Source organism: Hippoglossus hippoglossus, chromosome 15 (assembly GCF_009819705.1).
Source record: "Hippoglossus hippoglossus isolate fHipHip1 chromosome 15, fHipHip1.pri, whole genome shotgun sequence".
NCBI lineage: Eukaryota > Metazoa > Chordata > Actinopteri > Pleuronectiformes > Pleuronectidae > Hippoglossus > Hippoglossus hippoglossus.
This window is the reverse complement of record NC_047165.1, coordinates 13,149,595-13,169,549: the sequence shown is the minus strand read 5'-3', so window position 1 is coordinate 13,169,549 and position 19,955 is coordinate 13,149,595. Positions and strand designations below refer to the sequence as shown.

Below are 19,955 nucleotides of genomic sequence, written 5' to 3'. Positions count from 1 at the left end.
CCTATTAAAACCTGCTGCTCTGTTGGATCTCAAATTTAAAAAAGCAGATTTTCCCCTAGTATTTAAAAGCAATGCACTGCCTCTGTGTTGATCACAATCACTGCAGTGGCTAAAGAAATCTAAAGTATCTGTATTCAGAGATCTACATTCACTTTATTGTCATTCATGCACAAGTTATGTTCACAGTATAACAACATTACGTTGCATCCAGCTCCTGAATGCAATTTAGGATGCAATGAGTTCCCCTAAGTATAAAAAGTCAACATTTACTTACAACAGATATGGTACAAACAGACATTGGGGAATTGCATGCAACTGAATTACATACACATTGTGAATAAATACACAAAAAAGATATAAACAGGCATGAGAATTATTGCACATATTGGATGAAATAACACGTACCAATAAATAGATAACTATAACAGACATTGTTGTGTTTTAATGTTGTGTAAACAGAGAGTATAAAGCTCCTTCCTGTACAGTATGTCCAAGAGTTTTAAATAATGCATAAACATCATTCATTGGTTTTGTAGATTCATAAAATGAGTAGCTGTTATATAATATTATAACATTTAAGAGAATATCCAAGGCTGTTGGGGTTATTTATTTTCCACTTTACTCAGTTATACACTTCATTGAGTGTTAGAAGAAGGTGTGAAACTGTGACAACCACACATCCACTGCCCCCCCCCCCCCCCCCCCCCCCCAGCTGTGTTTGGTTCTGTCAATAAACATCTCACCCTGACAGTGCTGAAATTGTTTTTGTTGTAAGATATATGTGACTGTGCTCAAAGACACATTTTCATGAGTAAACAATATTTTAACTTGATTTATGTGTTGATATTTACTGTATCCGTCTGTGTCGTCTACCCACACTACAGTCACGTAATGAACAAAACACTACTCTGCTACTGCACCAATTTAGAAAGCGAATGGAGATGTTAACAGCCACCACTTAACCCGCTTCACGTGAATTCTTGCTGCTGTAAACTCGGCTGTGAAATTCAATTTCTCCCACCAAAGGATATGGATACACTGAAGGAAATCTTTGTGCTTTATGATCCAGCCGGAGCTGTAATCCAGCCGTGTCGTCCTCCACGGTGCAATATAAAAATCTCTACAATATATATCTGGCCGTGAAGAAACACCCTGTGAGAACGTAGTGTTGACTTGTGCCTTTGTGCGGAATGAGCTGATGACTTTAGCACGTTGGAATTGATGATTATTGATTATTAACCGTGTTCTTTGATCTCCCTTCCTAGTGTACTGTTCATTATTCTGCACAGTTCCACAATGCTTCCCTCAATAAGCCGGACAACTTGTATTCTATGAGTCAGCGCTAAACAGACGTGTATATGATCATGTGTGGACACGAACCCGGCACACAGGTCAGTGGCTTTTGCGACTAAAAGCCACGGGACGCTCTGTAGTGTGATGACTGTGAGGATAATCTTTAACACACATGCTGTCTCGAAGGGGAGCTGTGGAAAGTTGGCCCTGAGTGGACCGGCCTTCCTGAAGAAACTGTGAGGTAGGCTGCTATTTTTATCAGGGCTTTTTAAAAAAAGAAAAATGTGTATGTGGTTGTTTTTTTCTCTTGGCACACGGATGACTAGGATGGGAATGAGGTGTTTTGATGCTTTTCTTTACACAAGAGCAAGATTTTTGATTTGTGATAGAGTGCTGTGTTCCTGCAGAACATCTTAGTCATGATTCCCTTTCAATTATTCCCCGTCAAGTTGTCTTTTGCTGTCGGAGCTTCCATCTTGGTATGAGAGACGCTGTCATGATTGCTCCTTTCAGGGGCGGTGATAAGGTGCTATACGCTCCGCACCAGGACTCTCATGTTGTTACAGTTCAGTTCAAATCCATGATGTAGAAATTGAAGACGGATGGAGGATGAAAATTGATTTAATCTGGTTCCTGTTTTCTTTCTCCCCTTTGTTTTCAGTATATATCTGAGAGCTTAAAACCCCTCTTTCATGCTATGCCGAAACCTGTGCTCCATAAAGTGCTGCTTTTCACATCTGTTTCTTTCTTAGCGCACAAGAGAGGAGAATAGTCCCTTTCTTTTATGCGCAATGCTTTCCAGTGCAGAAACATGTTTGCCCTGTTTGATTTTTATTTAATATTTTGAAGCATCCATCATCTGCTTGCTCTCCAAAACCCTTGTGTGTAAAATATATTGTTCTCCGGAGACAAACTAGCGCAGAGACATCCTTTTTCCTGTCAAGGCGAATCTGTTTGTGTAATCTACACGATCCTAAAGAGAATCGTCCGTTTGCAGAGTTTAATCTTACATAAATTGTTTGTGTAGTTGTTTCTATTTGTCTGATGACATTGATTTCTGAGGTTTGCACTGTTGTGATACAAATATCCAACATTTGATTTGAGTAAAACACCAAAATGCTTCACCTATTCGTGTTAGCTTGATCCTACACCCCCCCCCCATCTTTCTGATACCTTACAAAAACACTATTTTTCATTTTCTCACAGACGTCAGATAAACCGTTTCAAACTGCTACTTTTACTTGCAAAATGTCAAATCCTCCTCTAGGTGAAACCTCACCTCCAACTTGAAAGATTCTGCTCATCTGTGTTACATTGATTCCAAAAAGCAGGAAAGCCCCCGAAGGCCAGATCTTTGACGTGACCCTCCGCAGCTGGTATTTGTCAAGATAAAATGTAGCTGCCGAGTTAAATGTTAAAAGGGCCAGTTAGGGTTAAGTGATTGATGCAATTATCATTGATTTTAAAAGAAACGTTGAGAAGGCATACTTTTCCTTGAAAAGTCAAGAGACATCAAATATAAATGATAAATTACATATATTATGGATGTAACAACAAGAGATTTCTCAACCTTGTATTTTGACAGGAAATTATTAGATATAATTAGTTGCATAACATATTTATTTAAAAGGTTCTGAATGCAGTATGCAAACTCAACCTTGTGCTCTTTGGCAGCAGAGTGATTAAAGAAATAATTTGCTCTAATTTTGTGCTTCTGCAGAATGTTCTTTTTATTATCCCAGATTTACAGTCATCTGAAAAGAATTTAAACCACTAAAACAGTGTCATTATTTAAGATTATTTCTTTTAATTTGCAGCAGAAAAGAAAATCACTTTATCCATTTTTGGCAGAAGCAATAATCAGTATGTGAAAAGCCAAATAAAAGCTTGAAAATAAGGGTTTAAAAGTTCAATTCTTTAAAAGTCAATCTGCCCGACCGCATGTTTTCCTGTACCTCACAGAGGCATGAATATGTAATAAAAGGTAATACGCTAAAAGGCTTTTAAAAATGTTTTGATAAACATCAACCTTGAAGTGCGGCTCAAAAAAAAAAGAAGCTTTTTCAGGGCCGATCATATGAGTCGCCCTCCCCCCCCCCCCCCCCCCCGACAGCGAGGTAGGGCTCTCTCATCACGGAGCAGTTTAGCGCGGTGAGATGGTTGAATGCTAGGACTTCATTAAGTCCCTCTATTGTTAACATCTGGGTTCAGAAGAATGGCTCTTTCTCTGGTAAATGTTGCCCGGCCTTAACAAGGGATTTTATTACACCATGCAGTTGACATTGGCAGCAGTGGCACGTCTGGCAATGGAAACCTCCTCCACTGTTCAGGTCACAGGAGATCAATCAAAGCAGCGCGTTTCCCTGAAGCGTTCAGTTCTCACCAGAGCAGGGAGGTGAATGTGCATCTAATCTTGTTCGGGAATCGAGATAACTTAGATTGTTTTGAAATGCCTCCACAGTGGAGAAAACACTCAGTCTCTTCATAAATCATCTGTGCAAACTGAGCAAACACATGCATTCCAGTTTTGTTTTGTGCACATACTTTATTTATCTACTACTATCCCAGTCCCTTGTGCAGCACTTATCTCTCGTATCGCTCCATTTGCCATTTTGCTTCACATCATATCCTCTCTCCCTCACTCCCTCACCCATCCCTCTCTGTTTTGATCCCCCTCCCTGCTCGGGATGTGGCTGCCATGGCAACTGCTGAATCATCCCCCACCACCACCACCGGTAGCCGCTCCCTCTAATTCCACCTCCTCGTGCAGCGAGGCCCTCCATCTTCCGGGCCTGCATTAGCAAATTGACCGCACGCTTCAATTTTCCCATATCAGCTGCAGCGGTCTGTGCAGGTCAGTCTCAGAGGAGTCTCGGGGGTGCGGCAGCTGTCGGCTGAACAGCAGCCATTCGGATGGGTAACGTACCCACTACGGTGAAGCACTGCTTGAGCTACGAGCAACTGGTCCAGGACTACCCATGGCTGAGGCGCTGGCTGCAGGAGGAGAAGGTGGGCGTCCGCTTTTTCTTGTTTCTTAATCTGCTGCACATGCTCTGCCACATGACTCTCTCATGACAGAGAGGCTGCACAGAGGCCGGCTGCTGATGACGGCACTGATGCTGCGTGCTGCTTATGTAACAGTCAACTGAAATTCTGCTCTGTGATATTTACATTCAGTCAAACCAGCCAAGAAGCTCCTACATTATGTAACTTCTTGTTTTGGTTTTGTGACCTGCACAATTCTTGAATGGTTGAGTCTGATTATCTGCTCTAATAAATCCCCTGTGGGGGTTTTCAACTGCTAAGGGGGTTGTAAAGACCAAGCACTCAAATATTTAAAATGCATTGACAGAATGCACTTAATGTATCAGAAGTAGTAGTAGTATTACTGAAGCATCAACTTGTACACAAAGCAGCATTTCATTGTTGAACTGTATTTCTCTACAAGTAATAGTTCCATCTGTAAAGAAAGGTATATGTTATTCTCTGTATTTCTTGTGTGTTTCACTGTCTACCTCATTCTGACTGTCTGCTGCTGAATCTCATCTTATCTCATCCCATCTCGTTTATGGTGGAGTTCATTCATAAGTGTAAATTACAGTTGTCACGTCACTCAGTTTTTTTACCTTTTTTACCTCCGCCTCCGAAGTAATGCTTTCACCTGTGTTAGTTTGTCGGATTATACGGAAAACCACATAAGTGGAGTGGAGGGTTGGGGCCTGAGGCTGAGAGGAACCCATTACATTTTGGGGAAGATTAAAAGGCACAGGGCCAGGATTCAGTTTTTTTACTTTCTTTACCACAACAACAGCATTTTCAAATGTTTTGTTTATTTTTCATTTCCTGTGTATTTATACCACAAGAACAATGATGTGTAGGATTGTATAGACTTGGCCGAGGCATGCTCTTTCCTGAGTGCCGTGCAAGTTAGCCAATATTTGAACCCCCCAAAAAAAGTGATATTTAATCTCAGTTTGGGTTTTAAAGTTCAACCTGAACTTTAAAAGATGGTATATAAAGTTGGACGACATGACAGTCTGCGTTCTAAAATGATGAGGTTCACATCAGGGAAATACCTCCGATCCTCAGAACATCCCTTGTGGTTTGTGTGGACTTACCCTCACGTTCTTTCCCAGTTTTCTCTCTGTGACGCATCTCCTGTGTTTGCATCCTCATGGCCTGACAAGCTCAGTTCTGTTTTGGTTCTCAGGTTTCATTTGGCTTTGAGGTACAGAGAGTTGCTCATGTTAGAAATGACTTGTCCCGGAGCATCCCCCGGCTAAAGAATGACTGAGGGCCCTTCCTCTCCTGACTCTCTTTTCTGTCTCCAGACCAGCACAACTCAAGAGTATCCAGAGTTTGTTAAAATCGTTGAGGTTGGGCCCAGAGATGGACTTCAGAATGAAAAGGTATACACTCTCATCTCAGTCAGGAATCTCATTTATATTTATATGCGCCCTTGATTTGTCACCCCTGGAAACCCCCATTTTTCCTGTATCTGTCATACATAAAACAATCCATAACATATGGGTTCTGTGCCATAATTGCCAGGAGCATGTGTTTCACATTTTCTTTGAAATTGAATAGGAAAGATGACACGACTTCTGGTTTAGTTTACCCTGCTTAGCATGTCACAGTTTTATCATTTCCTTATTGCACGCCACCAGTTTTACAGATTGCACGGGATGCAGGAATAATCTTGTTTGCCACAACGTGTTATTATGTGGAATATTGTATAGTTTTGATAGACCCTAAAAATATCCAGTAAGATTCAGCATGCCAAAGTAGATGTTGATGAAATTTGCAAGCAGCATGGCGAAGAGAACGAAATAAATGTCTTCCAGTTGTACCTCCCATCTTGAGTGGAATCAAATCCAGAGTCTTTTCACTTTCAATCTTCCCCAGGAAATAGTCCCAACAGGGATAAAAATCCAGCTGATCGACATGCTGTCACGAACAGGCCTGACTGTGATCGAGGCCACCAGCTTTGTGTCTGCAAAGTGGGTACCTCAGGTAATACCTCTTCTTTATGCACAGAGAAACAGTGCTGATTGAACTTTCTCTCTCATCTGCATAAACCCTGCAGCTCCAGCATCCTAGCAAAGAATATTATAAGACACTCATCATATACAGTCACCTTCTCATTCCCTGCGGTAAATTGTTCCATAATTTACTTCCTGCGCAAACTTGACCGTGTTTTGTTAAAGCTGAAAAATGCAACGTAAAAAACAGTGTTTTCTGTCGTTTGAGGATTGTCTGCTCTGCACCAGTATGTGAAAACATTAGCGCGGGACGATGTTTTCTCAGGAACACGTTGAGATGATGTGAAAGGTTTATTTTCCTACATCATATGTTTTCTCCCCCTTCACTTAGATGGCCGATCACACCGATGTGCTCAGGGGAATCCAGAGAACACCTCATGTTCAGTACCCTGTGTTGACACCTAACATGCAGGGTTTCCAGGACGCTGTAAGCATTAATTATTAATTCAGCACAATGATCTCTGCTATAGACCACAACTGTTTACTCGTGCTTGTCAATTTGAGTTACTTCTTGTTTTGCCTGTGCTTATGTAAGTGTGACTCCAGCACAGTTTTACCAGTTCATTTTTCTCCCCTGTGTTTAGGTAGCAGCCGGTGCTACTGAAGTGGCCGTGTTTGGGTCAGCGTCCGAAACCTTCAGTAAAAAAAATATTAACTGCTCTATTGATGAAAGCATGCTGAGGTTTGAGGAGGTCATTAACTCTGCCAAGGAGCGACACATTCCAGTCCGCGGGTGAGTAGTCTCCTCTCCACACATCTCTCCATTGTCACGTACGATGAGAGAAAACTCCCGTCAAACAGTTTGTTCACTTTCTGATTCTGCTCGGATGATCGCATTTCTGTCCTCACTCCAAACAAAACACTTGAAAATAACGTTTCTATATGGAGGAGGAAACACGCAACTCAGTAATGATACCTCTTATAGCAAAGTTCCAGATGTCCACCAGGTTATATCTGTGCATTAAAAGGACCACACGTCCAGATGGACATTAAAGCTAAGCAAACAGGGTGAGTTACTGCTGGATAGAGGTGGGCCTTTTGTTATACATGGGAAAAGTAAGGCTAACTTGATGATAACATGAAGTTCTCTATTTAAAAACTAGAAGCAAATCTAGTATGGTTAAAGAAAAATAGATGCACTGATCCGGATTTGCATCAAAACTTAAAGGGTTCTCTCCTGACACACACCACATCCCTCCACCAAGTTTAGTGATGATCCGTCCAGCAGTTTTTGCTTTATCTAGTTCACAAACAAACAAACTGACAAACGGACAAGGGTGAAAACATAACTTATATGTAACTTACTTATACATAACCATAGGCTTTGTTGGGTGACATGACAGCTCCCCAAAAGTGAAATCAAACTGTTTTGATTGCCTTCTAGTGGCTGGCTGCAGCACAGGTCATAAACCCAGCCTCCTCCATGTTAATGGGTGGGACACGGACCTGTCAGCAGCAGGTTGTTTTTTAATTTGTTATTTGATGCAGGATGAGACGCCATGATTGACAGCTGAGACTGACTCATTACTGGTCGCCGGTATTGGGTAAACCTCAATATTGCGGCTCAATCCCTGATCGCAACTCAACCGACTCTGACTCCAAATGATGTCATCATCACAAAATGTCAGCATGCGTCGTCCATCTTTATATACAAACGTCCGTCACAGCTCTGGATTTAATTGTGTTAAAAACTGTCACTTTCTAAGAACCAAATACTGTTCAGTGTTTACAAAAGACATAGAAGTGAGTTTTGGTTTATGACGAAAAATCGAATCACTTGATGTGAACCAAAACTCTTGTAAATCTTTTTTTGGGATTACCCTGGGATTTCTTGTAGCAAAACAGATGAATTGCTTAAATGACCATGGCCAAACAAAAATCCTATCTTTATTTAAACTGAGTGAGTTCATCTATCAACAACAGAAAAGTGAAAGTGAGAGAGAGTGAAAAATATTTGGCCGGTCAAAATGGTGATTTTTACTTCAGCAACTGTGACCTACATATAAATCTGTTATCAGGAACACATACAAGAATCATAGCAATAAAACATTCAGCAGCTTCGACTTCTCTGCATTAAAGTGAATTGTTACTCCATCCACTGCAGTGGTTGAGTTTTTATAGTTGGTGAAAACCACCACAAGCTATTAAATGTTACACACGTGTATTGAATGTCTCACAAAGTTGTGTTCTTTCAGATATGTGTCTTGTGCGCTGGGATGTCCCCACGAGGGACACATTGAACCTTCCAAAGTTACTGAGGTGAGATTCGTTTTGCACATTCCTGCTCTACAGTCACGTTCAAAGTGTCAAAGATTTAACAGGGAAAATATTAATGAAGAGTCGTTTTATTTTTATCTCGACATTAAATAAAGACAGGTTTTGTAGACAGACTGTAAACTGGAGGCTTACATCGGTAAAGGTTATATACATATTGCTGCCAGTTTTACATTCATGTCTTTGGATTGAATTTTTCTCTCTGAATTTTCACAATTGATTCATAAGGTGATGCTTGTGTCATTAGACAGGAGAGGAGGCTCTAACTTAACAGCAAATGTCTTTTCTGAAATTAATGAATTTTTATTATTATGCAAAAAACACTGATTAACTGTGAAAATTCTGCTCTTTTTTTATCCCCGGTTCGTTGTCACCTTTCCATGCATGAGACACAGAGCTTATTGTTCTTGGCTTTCAGCCTGAACTGATTTAAAAATGAAATTTGTTTTTTTCTCTGTGATTTCAATCACAAACATTTGCATCCTGGATAAACATTAACAGCTGATTTGACATTTTTGTTTCACTACTCTTTAGGTGGCAAAGAGGTTATATGACATGGGCTGTTATGAGATTTCCTTGGGGGACACCATCGGTGTGGGAACTCCAGGTTCCATGTTAAAGATGCTGCAGAGTGTGATGAAGGAGGTTCCCGCCAACGCTCTGGCAGTTCACTGCCATGACACGTATGGGCAAGCACTGCCCAACATCCTGACTGCACTCCAGGTAAGAGTTAATGATATATATCAACGACTTCAACTATCAATACGGACCATAATGATTGATTGTTATAAATGTTATTACTTGCATTACCATTAATAGAAGGAAAATAATAGTAGATTTAATGGGGGAAAATGTTCTTGATTGAGTTGAGACTTTCTGTAAACTCTGTCTAAATTGGCCTTACAACAAAATAAGAAATTAGCCGGAACATTTTCAGAATTTTGCCAAACTGCTTCAACTTGTTCACCTTTGACCCTTTGTACTTTCATAGTTTTAACAGCTCTGTGATGTAAAGGATGATTGTAAAAACTAAGATGAACCCACCCAAAAACATCCAATATAAATATATTTCAAACTCCAAGGATACACCCAATGAGATCAACAACTTCGTCTACAAGAGACACAAAAGACATGAATTTCATAACAGTGAGAGCACAGGGAGAAAAGAGGCAAAAAGAAACAAACACAGAAACACACCAGCTCCCCCGAACACAAAATCATTGTTAATATATGATCAATCTTTTTTTCAAAAGTTTATAAAAAATGTATAAGTTGGTAATAAACGCTCACAGCAGCTAACATTTCTGGAAGTCCTTACATGAAGGGGAACAGCTCCAAGACCGCTCCAGAAGTTGGGCGGAGGGACCAGTGAATTCTGGGAAAAGTCAAGAGCTTGTAAATTGTCAAACCCGGGCAGAAATCAAACAGACATATTTGCAAACAGAGAACTGACATCCGTGAAGATTTGATGAAAGGCTGCAAACATATGAGGATGAATGGTTGCAAACGTCTAAGGCAACTCTGAAGAATAGAGTTACTAATGATAGTAATTCTGTGCGAGTTGGAGTCTTCACCTAGAATTTCTCCTTGACAAGAAAAGTATGAAAGGAACCTCTTGATCTTTTGAAAAGTGGCAGTACTTTAACTGTGGAGGGCCTTCAACTAGTAGTAGGAGTAGGTCGCTCACAGTTGAAAGTGTTGATTCTTTCGTTGTGCAAGCACGAGACCTCAATGCATTATCCTCTCCATTCATCACATCCTCTTAAGATAAATTGTCTGGCAGCTTTCCCTCCTGCTTTCCCCCGTCGCTTGGCAAAGATTCTCCGGGCACCTTCACATGCACGTCCTTCTCCTCATGATGAATAAAAATATTCTTGTGGAGAGCCGCAGGCCGACCGTGGATAAATGCCCAGCCTTTGCGTACATCAACGTTGTTACCCACAATGACATAAAGAGGAGCAACCAGATGTGGAAACCGCGTCCAAAGTTGAGGTGGTGATGCTTGTTCCAGGATATCTTTCAACTTCCTTAAGTAACTGCCAACTCTGCAGAGATCACACGTCCGTTCTGAGGCTTTAAATCATATTTCCTTCCCTGGGTATTCGTATGTTAAGCTGCTCGCAATCCATCTTTTTAATTTTCAACGCACAAGTTGCAGAACATTTGAACACAGCATCTTGGAAAGCAAGCATTGTTCAGTTTTGGCTGGATTCAAGGAAAGGCAGTGGAATTCTCATGAACTAGTGCAATGCCTGGTCTAAAGCTATTTGTTCTCTTGTCCTGTGTTAATGCTCTGGAGCTACGTCAGAATTACTCTTGTCATTAGTGAGTCCTCCTCAAACAGTTCTACACTTTCACTTTTTATTGTTTCTGTGCTGGATGTTGTGCGCACAGCTTTTTATAAACAGTCTACAGTGCAGAGTGAAGTGGGAAAAACTTAGTGTTCATCCTACCTGGTTTATCTGCAATGACGGTAGTCAATATAAAATGAAAATTACTTTATTTCTATTCACGTGTTTGATTGATTTACTTAGTTTGTGTTTTTTTCCATTCATAACATGTCGGCTGTTTCAGTGGTCTGCTAAGCAACCGACCTAATCTTCAGACCCAAGTTCACAACTTTTCAAAATAAAAACACTGTCATTTAGATTGGCATTAAGCATTGCTGCAACAGAATGAATGTTGGGCTTTTAGTTTGAAGACAAATTGCTAAAAAGGAAGTGATTGTGTGAATGTTGTGGTTTCAGTTCATCTGTGTCCTTCAGTCTGATGTGATAAAATAAAAATAATCAAACTATCAAAATGATCTGGCAGCGATTGTAACCCACGGTAAGACCCAGTCACCAACCACAGCTGTAGTTTATCTGAGGACGTAGAAGAAGACATGTTCAACTCCACAGACTGACGGCACACTGCCCCTCCCCCACTGGCTATAGAAAAAAAATTCTTACATTTCGAGAGTAAAGTCATAATATGACAAGAATGAAGTTGTAAACATACAAGAATAAAGTCGGGATTTTACGAGAATTAAACTCGTGATTTTAGGCGACATGCTACTTCAGAAAAGCGGCCTGCGCCTGTGTTAAAATGATGAGCCTAGTATCTTGTGAAACTATACTTCAGTATAGCAGTGAATCTTTTGGTACATCGGCACCACATTATCTTAAGTATCTGTACTTTGAAAAGATTGCACAAGAAACTATGTTTATTCAGACCAAAGAAGCCCACGGACTTGGGGAAATTGCCTTTTTTCAATTAACTTTTTTTTTTCTCTCTCAAACTTTAAGAATTTATTTTTATGTTATTCCGACTTTATTCACATAAAATTAAAACTTTATTTTTGTATTATTACCACTTAATTCTCGTAAATTACGATGTCTGATTTTTTTTCTTCAAAGTGGCCCAAATACTCTGTTGTAATAATATAAATAATATAGTATAACAAATTTGGTTGACAAGTTCTCTTAAGCAAATATTATAAGTTTGAGTATGGAGCTGAAAGATATTTATGAAACTCACTGTTAAACCGAATCTTCCCTTGAGCTTAAAAACAGTTTTTAAGTTTATGATGCTATGAATGCGTCCTCTGTTCGGCGAGCATTGAGACGGCCCGAAAACAAAAGTGTAGGTCACAATGAGACACACAGAAAACCAGAAGCCGTCAGTCAACAAGGAAGAGGGGCATTAAGAAACATGAGCTAAGCCTCCCCATCAAAAGATGATTCACAAACTGCCCACTGAAAAAAAAAAATTCCCAGAATCTTAATGAACATAAGATATTTCCAAAGGGCCCTCCCATCACGGCACACGAGTATTGTAGAGAAGAAAACAACTCGATGGACGATTACGTTAACATACTCTAAAATACGCAGCTCACAAATATACGATTAGGCTTTTAAACCCCCGTAGAAGAAAAGCTCCCGTCAGGGTGTTTTTCACCTCTTTGCCGACGGTGAGTGTAAAAGTGACACAAATCCAGACATAAAACAGAGGTAACGCAGATATGGCTGTATCAGTTCTCTGGAGCACATTGTCATTGCAAGGGGAGGAAGCTCATTGGGGGCTGGGTGGGTCAACAGATGTGAGGGGGGTCAGGCACAAAGGCTCACCTATTCACTGTCTGTCGGACAAAGCGACCGAGAGCTAGGTGGATAGAAGGGCCCTGGGGGACTCCTAACTCATCTATCGCTTGGCTGTTGAACCCTGACAATGCTCTGCTTAAAGACCAGAGGAAAACGATCCTCTCGTTCGCCCGCTGCTGAGCATGTGATGAACGGCGCTGCAGCCGCAGACCCAACACTTTATTGTGCAGGGGATAAATATGCTTTTGTGATTTTTTTTCAAGTTTGCATACATCATAAATTCACAGGGCCCTTACACAGTTTCACCCAAGAATAAAAGAGTTAGACCTTAAAACAGTTAACTAACGGAACTAGAATATGGCTGTGAGTAGAGCGCATACCTCCGCCAACCGTCCCCTTAAACTCGCTCAAGCTGCACCAAATTACACACACTCATAGATATCGGTCTCCTGAATATGCCAATTTGTTTTCATCAAAATCCATGAACTATTCCCTGGGAAATCAGGGAAAATGTAAAAGAATAACGCCCTTTTTCACAATATTAAACAAAGTGATAAAAGAAACTCCTGGACCAGCCCCCTGATCCGGATCAGCACCAAAATTTCACGAGTTTCTCCCTGACCCATAGAACATCCTTCCATCAAATCTTGTCATAATCTGTACTTAATTGTTTGCATAATCTTGCTTAAAAAACTAAAAATAACAACAAACAAACAAATAGGGTTGAAAACACCTCAGAGGTAACAAGAGTTACACTCCCAACAAAGACAAAACACTTTAACGGGGGTGTACTTATATGTACTTGCATGTTCTTATATTTTTCAATATCCTCATACTGAATGTCTATGTAAAATGTATAACAAAAAAGAAAATTAATTAAATTTATATCCCTGATGGGAATAAAGAGTTGTTCAAATAACTCAATAGAGAAGATGCTTTGATCTTCTATGTAAAAACTTTACGACTCCATGTGCAAAGTAGCAGATATTTTTTAGGTTAGTTTTAATTTTGGGCGGCTCAGTGAAGAAGTGCAGAGGGACAGTGAAATTCCTTTGTGAATCACACTTAACAATGATTCATCGCAGCTGCCCCGTGGACACAGGGAGTAATAGCAGCCGTGGATATTTAGCCCACCATTTGCTCAACCATAAACAAGATGGAAATGAAAGATTTTATCATCGTTTTTCATTATTGTGTGCCAGAAGTCCACACCACCAACTGGGAGAGAAATGAATTCCCCCAGTGCTGTCAGCCCTGAGTCACCTCTTTTGTTCTTGATAAAGACATTCCTCAGTCTTTGTACCTTTTCTTTTTTTCAGGAGGTCTGGGGGGGCTTTGTTACAAACCTACTCCTGGCAGGTCACACAATGACAATGTATGTACTTAGATTTCACAGGCTTGGCAAGGAAAATTATTTATTCCTGCCTGCAATTTGGGTGTATTGTGCACTGCTGCAGCTGGGAAATACAGTACAACCTGTTTGTGCTCACACATGGAGCGGGTGTGCGTAACTTCTGTACTTTAACTTTAATTATGTTACAATTAACAATTTATTGTGTGTAGATAAAAATTACGCAAAGACTATGACCATCATCATCATCTTCATGAAGAATATGGTTGTTGTTGTTGTTGTTGTTGTTGTTGTTGTTCTTCTTCTTCTTCTTCTTCTTCTTCTTCTTCTTCTTCTTCGTCCATCATCATCATCATCATCATCATCATCATCAGCACCACATTTGTAGTGTGTATTGTGAGGTGCCATTTTTCATTTTCATTTTCATTTAGAGAGAAACGCAACAGTATCAAAGCTAATAACAACTAATTACACACTGTAAATGATACAATTATAAAAAACGGATTATATTGAATATCAAATGATCAATAATAATATAATAAATAATACGGACACAAATAATATAATCTATACATACTGAAAAATGTTGTACAAAGCAAACTATAGGTGAGTTAATGAACAAAAAGTGGTTTTACATTCATACATGCAGTGTGTAATATATGTTCTTATTATGGTGTGTATCACATGTCATGGGTTTATCAGGGAAAACACAAACCAATCCCAACGAAGAACAAAAGTAGGATCTTTCAAGGAACTGCTGATCGTGCAGAGAATACTTTTTACTTAATCTGGAGATGTATCTGACCTCATTTCCTCCGAAGTTAAATATGGTTCGGTGTGCAGCTCACTGGCTTCTCAGCCTCCACCTGCACATAAAAAACTGAGCCTCTAGAGTTTTGAATTAACTCGAAATTCTTCGATAAATTGAGACTGTTCGTCATTGTAATTGGTTGTTCTGCATTCATGAAACCCAGTTATCCACGAAGCGGTGATTGACTTGATTATAAAGCTCCGAATTTTTGTGTTGAAATAAATCATAGAGTTAAAAATAAAAAGTAATTTATTTGGTTTTAAATGTTTGTTTTGTCTATCGCTCCTCCCAATACCTGGGTTCCGCTTTCCCGTGGCGAGGTTGTTCATGCGTTCCTGGAAAGAGGTTGTATATGTGTCAGCAGTGGATCTGTCACAGTTTTCTTTCAGCTTCCCAGTTTATGTAGTTGTGGGTAAAGCATCACTGCTTCATATCCTTCAGTGAACACACACACTCCCTCTCACTCGCTGACGCAGTTCTCAACCCAAAATGGGAGCTTGTCCATCTTCAGCCTCGTCCACTCACTGTGTAAAATGTCAACAAGTTTATCCCCCCCCCCCTCCCAAAAAAATTGAAAGTTTGAAAATGTACTGTGTCGTTACCCTGGAATGTATTGTTTTTACACAGCCACAGCTCGGTGGACATAGCCTTTTTCACACTGAGCGCACATCTGGCTTTCGGGCAGTGTGAAGCGAACGCTGGCGAGCTCGAGCTGCTGACCACCAATCCCCTGCGTGGTTACTGTCCAGAGGAACACGGGGGGCACACTGCTGAAGGGTCTGTTTTGTTCTCCTCGGAAACAGTACGCTGAAGACCCCCGGCCTTACACGGCTGGCAGCTGAGAGCGAGAGAGTTGGCATGGCAGATTACAACTCTGTGTTTATACTACAAAAATGATGCCTAGTACAATATCCTGCTCTGGCTTTCACCAAGGTCTGGAAATCTTGTGCACACCGGAGTAGATCTCCTCCTCTTTCTACCCCACCTCCTCCTCCTCTTCCCTTGCCAACACAAACAGCAATTACGGGCTGGCTCAGACAGCCCCCTGAAAGAAGTAGGTTCTTGTCTGGGGGGGAAAGCAACCAATTAGCAGCATTGTTAAAAAAGAAAAGAAAGGAAAAGAAAAAAGGGCAAGAGAGATTCCTTTAATTTAGCTTGTCTGGTCCTGCTCCATGGGGTGAAAAGTCCTCCATGACCCGCTGCCACTGAGAGGATCAGCGTGTTAATTTTCTCTCACCGTGGGATCCTCTGACATCTGGCTCGGCCACGGAAGCTGGAAAACATCTTTAATATTCTCATGACGATCCCGCGGATCTGTGGAAAACATCCCGAGACCCTAAGTCCATAATGAATCTGAAAAACTGAAGGTCTGGATTCATCGTTTTTTTTTTTTTTGGTGTTAAAACAAAGGGTACGCTCATGGCTCGGTACATTCAATATGGCGAGTCACAACTGTTTTATCTCTTTGTGTAACGTCTGCTTTCAGAGGAGGTTGAAAGCAAATGTGAATGATTGAACTCGACCTGTCAGCATTAGATTACATAAAGCAGGAGCAGCATTTAAAAAACAAAATAGAATATTATTTAATTAAAAAAAATAATGCATAATAGATTCTCATGTGGAGACCAGACTCTTGTAGTCAATGAAAATTAGACAAAAAGAAAGAAACAGAACATTTTCCCTCACGATATCGATCCCGAGCAGCCGTAGAACCACAGATCTATTCATACATGTGAAAGACATCAATGGCATTAACAGCACATTTGAGTGGTAGCGTTACAATTGCTGAATCGTTGGCGTGATGTAAGCAGACACCATCCAGCCAAGGAACAAATGCCTTCTCAATGTGGCAGGAAAAATGAATCCCCACGGTTCAGGGGCAGAGCATAGTGCTGTAAAAACATGAGTAACCAGGAGAAACAGAACCATATGAAATGTTCTGTTCAGCATGTATAATGTTCCTCTTATATGAGACGAGGCCGTAATTATGTGGTGCTGGTGTTTTGAGCTGACAAAGAGGATGACTAAGCCGTACTGTGGGACATACCGTGCCCACTCATCTTCAAAACACAAGCCCACAGTTCTCCTGAACAGCTGTAAGACACGACCGCAGCCATCGGGGAGGCGCGCTGCTGCGGCTAGAACAATTCAGCAGGAACAAGGATCTTTGTTCCTGGATTTTTTTTTTTTTACCTGAGGTGAAGTTTACGTGGAGTTGCTGAATGTCTCTGCTGTGTTCCCCATTGCAGATGGGGGTCTGCGTGGTGGACTCGGCAGTAGCCGGCCTGGGAGGCTGCCCGTACGCTCAGGGTTCGTCTGGCAACGTTTCAACGGAGGATGTTCTCTACATGCTCAGTGGCATGGGCATTGAAACAGTGAGTATGTCTTTACAGTGCACTCTCACAGAGCTGCTGGTATTTTATGGCTTTATAATCCCAACACGTTGGCCAAACTCACACAATCATCCAGAGCTTATTTAAAGTAAAGGATCCCTGTGCTCGGAACAGGTTTATTTTATAATATCTGTGGTTTCACACAACTTGAACAATGTCCTCAGTGTCACATGCACCTTCAGGAACAATTTATTTAACAATTCCTACCCCTGCTGGTGGAAAACCTTCACTACAGTTTAGTTTCCTGTCTCCTGTTGCACACGATCACACCTTCTGTTCATCCCGCCCACCTGATTCCTCCTCTCAGATGTTGCATTTTAAGTGATGCTAAATATTTTTTGCAGGGTGTGAACCTTGCCAAAGTGATGGAGGCTGGTGATTTTATCTGCGGAGCTTTAGGTCGCCAGACAAACTCCAAGGTTGCTCAGGCCAGAGACAGAACACTGTGACACTGCTGTGATGAAGGATTCCCCATTTAAAGTGCTTCCCCTGTTCTTGCTGCCTTTCAGTTTCTTGACTATGCTGCTGTATTAAAAAATTCCCAGTCTAAAACTAATACTTGCATGATTTGCGCTTTAAAACCAGCTCCTTCGTTTTCAGTTTCCTATATATCTGTTCAGTTTTGGTGCTTATTCCACTCAAAGACTCAATCATGTCGCAGAAATATAATTTTCGCTTATCTTCTGATCTGTATTGTTGGACATTACAAAAGAACAAGGACAAGTCACATCAGCTTGAAAGTATCCAGAGGGAGACGAGGACTACATCAAGTATTCTTCATCAAAAGAGGTCAAGACTGATGACTTGATGAGTCATGAACACATTCTGGCCTTTAAGAGGCGGAAGGTTTTTTAAAACTTTCACATTTATTAACTCTGACAAATAAATCCAGTGAACATCTGCGACTTTTATCACTTTGCAAAGCTCAGTGGCCTTAAAAGCTAAATAGCAAGAGGGTGAGAATAGTTTTGAACAGTTCAGTTTCTTTTGCTTTGGCTATTTGCTGAACTCAGTTTATAAATGTTTCATTTGAATGAACAGAGAAGATACATGAGAAAACATCATTTCTCTTTAGATATGATCCTCATGCAGAAAACTTCTCAGAATAATCTTTTCAGCTCTACTTCCCCGGTGAGATTCTGCTTGAATAGCAATTAAATAAAATTATTTTAAAAGCCACCACTGAAAAGTGTTTGCCCTCAGGTGTCCCAAAGAGGATTTAAGAAGTGCCCCTTGAATGTTTTTTTGCCATTAAAAAAACTTTTACCATTACATAAGCTACTGATTGTATGAAAATCAAATGTGGTCGTGTTTTATCTGTGTTTCTCATGTGCTCTGTGTAAAAACATCATTTGATGCTGAATTTTAATGAACTTCATCTTAACGTGCTATGTGACGGCGGAATAACTCCATTTATGTTGTATCATATTGAAAAAAATGAAAATCAGTCATTTGGTAACTTTATTTTCACATCCTCTAAATAAAGGGGGGGGGGGGGGGGGGGGGGGGGACTGTGTGGTGAATGTCTCTGTCCTCAGGGCTCAGGATACATCTGGTTCCCTATCCAATGAGCTAATTCTCATCAACTGTGGTCACCTGATGTCCCTGTAGTAAATCAGTATCGGCCTAATTACGATGCCACAGTGAAAGACGAGTGGACTCTGGGACTGAAAGATAATCAAAACTCAACTCTAATGAATTTAAGGAGCAGATTCCTAGAAATTTGCATAAGTGTATTAAAATGTGATTGATCCATCTTCATCACACATGCAAAGAAAAATCCATAATAAAATTGATGAAATCCCAAAAATAAGAATTGATGCAATCAATTTTTTATGCAGATCTGCTTGTAGATTAAGGCAAATCAGATGCTAGAAGTCCAATAATCAGGAAATGTGTGATTTCTCAGAGAAGGGCTCTGGAAATAAGGAAATCCTGATTACTGGAGGTGTGTTGATCTGCTGGGTAAAGCTATTTTAGTTGTTCTCTGACTGAAGCTGATTCAACAAACTAACATTTGATAGCACTGAGCACAAAGTAACATTTTGCCTGATGGTAAAAATCATTGGTTTTGCTTGTTTGACCACACTGTAAACCGAACTATTGGAAAAATAACAACTATGAATGGATGATGGCGCAGCTGGAAAATTCTGAAGGTTTCATCAGGGGACTGTTGGACTTGGCAGAGGTACGCACTTCACTGAGGGTCACTATAGTTTCATAAAGAGCCCTAAATTATTTCCTTGTCACAAAAATATCTAAAAAGGTTCATGTGTTCTTCCTTGGCTCATACCTCACTCTTCTGCCAACTATTAACTCAACTGAAATTGATATACTGTATCATCTTCCGATCAATAATATAACCCTTCACAGCATCATCCTGTGAGAGGAAGATTCAAAGAAAATCAGTAAAAATCAATTAATCTGAAACCCTCAGAGGAAGCTGAGCAGTCTCCAAGAGAGAGCAAAGCCCCGAGTTCCACTTTGAGGATGAGCAAATCATCCATCTCCTCCTCCCCCACCTCCTCCTGTATTTTCAACCTCCTCTCTCCACACCTCGAAATGAACATAGACACCTGTCAGGCGATGTCAGGCGATGTCAGGTCTCTGACTGTGTCACACAGACAAACAGCAGATGTACAGTGAGCAAAAAATCCATCTCCTTTCTTCTTACCTCCCTCTATAAGTGAAGTAAGTTTAAAATGCTCA

At 40.6% G+C, this 19,955-nt stretch overlaps 1 protein-coding gene across 1 annotated transcript; it reads left to right on the top strand.

Annotated features, from left to right (window-relative positions):
• The first annotated feature begins 3,972 nt into the window (after positions 1 to 3,972).
• Positions 3,973 to 18,731, top strand: hmgcll1 (3-hydroxymethyl-3-methylglutaryl-CoA lyase-like 1). Its single transcript, XM_034609636.1, has 9 exons — positions 3,973 to 4,302; positions 5,625 to 5,702; positions 6,199 to 6,306; positions 6,667 to 6,762; positions 6,920 to 7,068; positions 8,531 to 8,594; positions 9,144 to 9,332; positions 17,103 to 17,228; positions 17,591 to 18,731. Exons 1-9 carry the CDS (start codon positions 4,207 to 4,209, stop codon positions 17,693 to 17,695), a joined length of 1,011 nt encoding a protein of 336 aa, XP_034465527.1. The 5' UTR covers positions 3,973 to 4,206; the 3' UTR covers positions 17,696 to 18,731.
• The last annotated feature ends 1,224 nt before the right edge of the window (positions 18,732 to 19,955 follow it).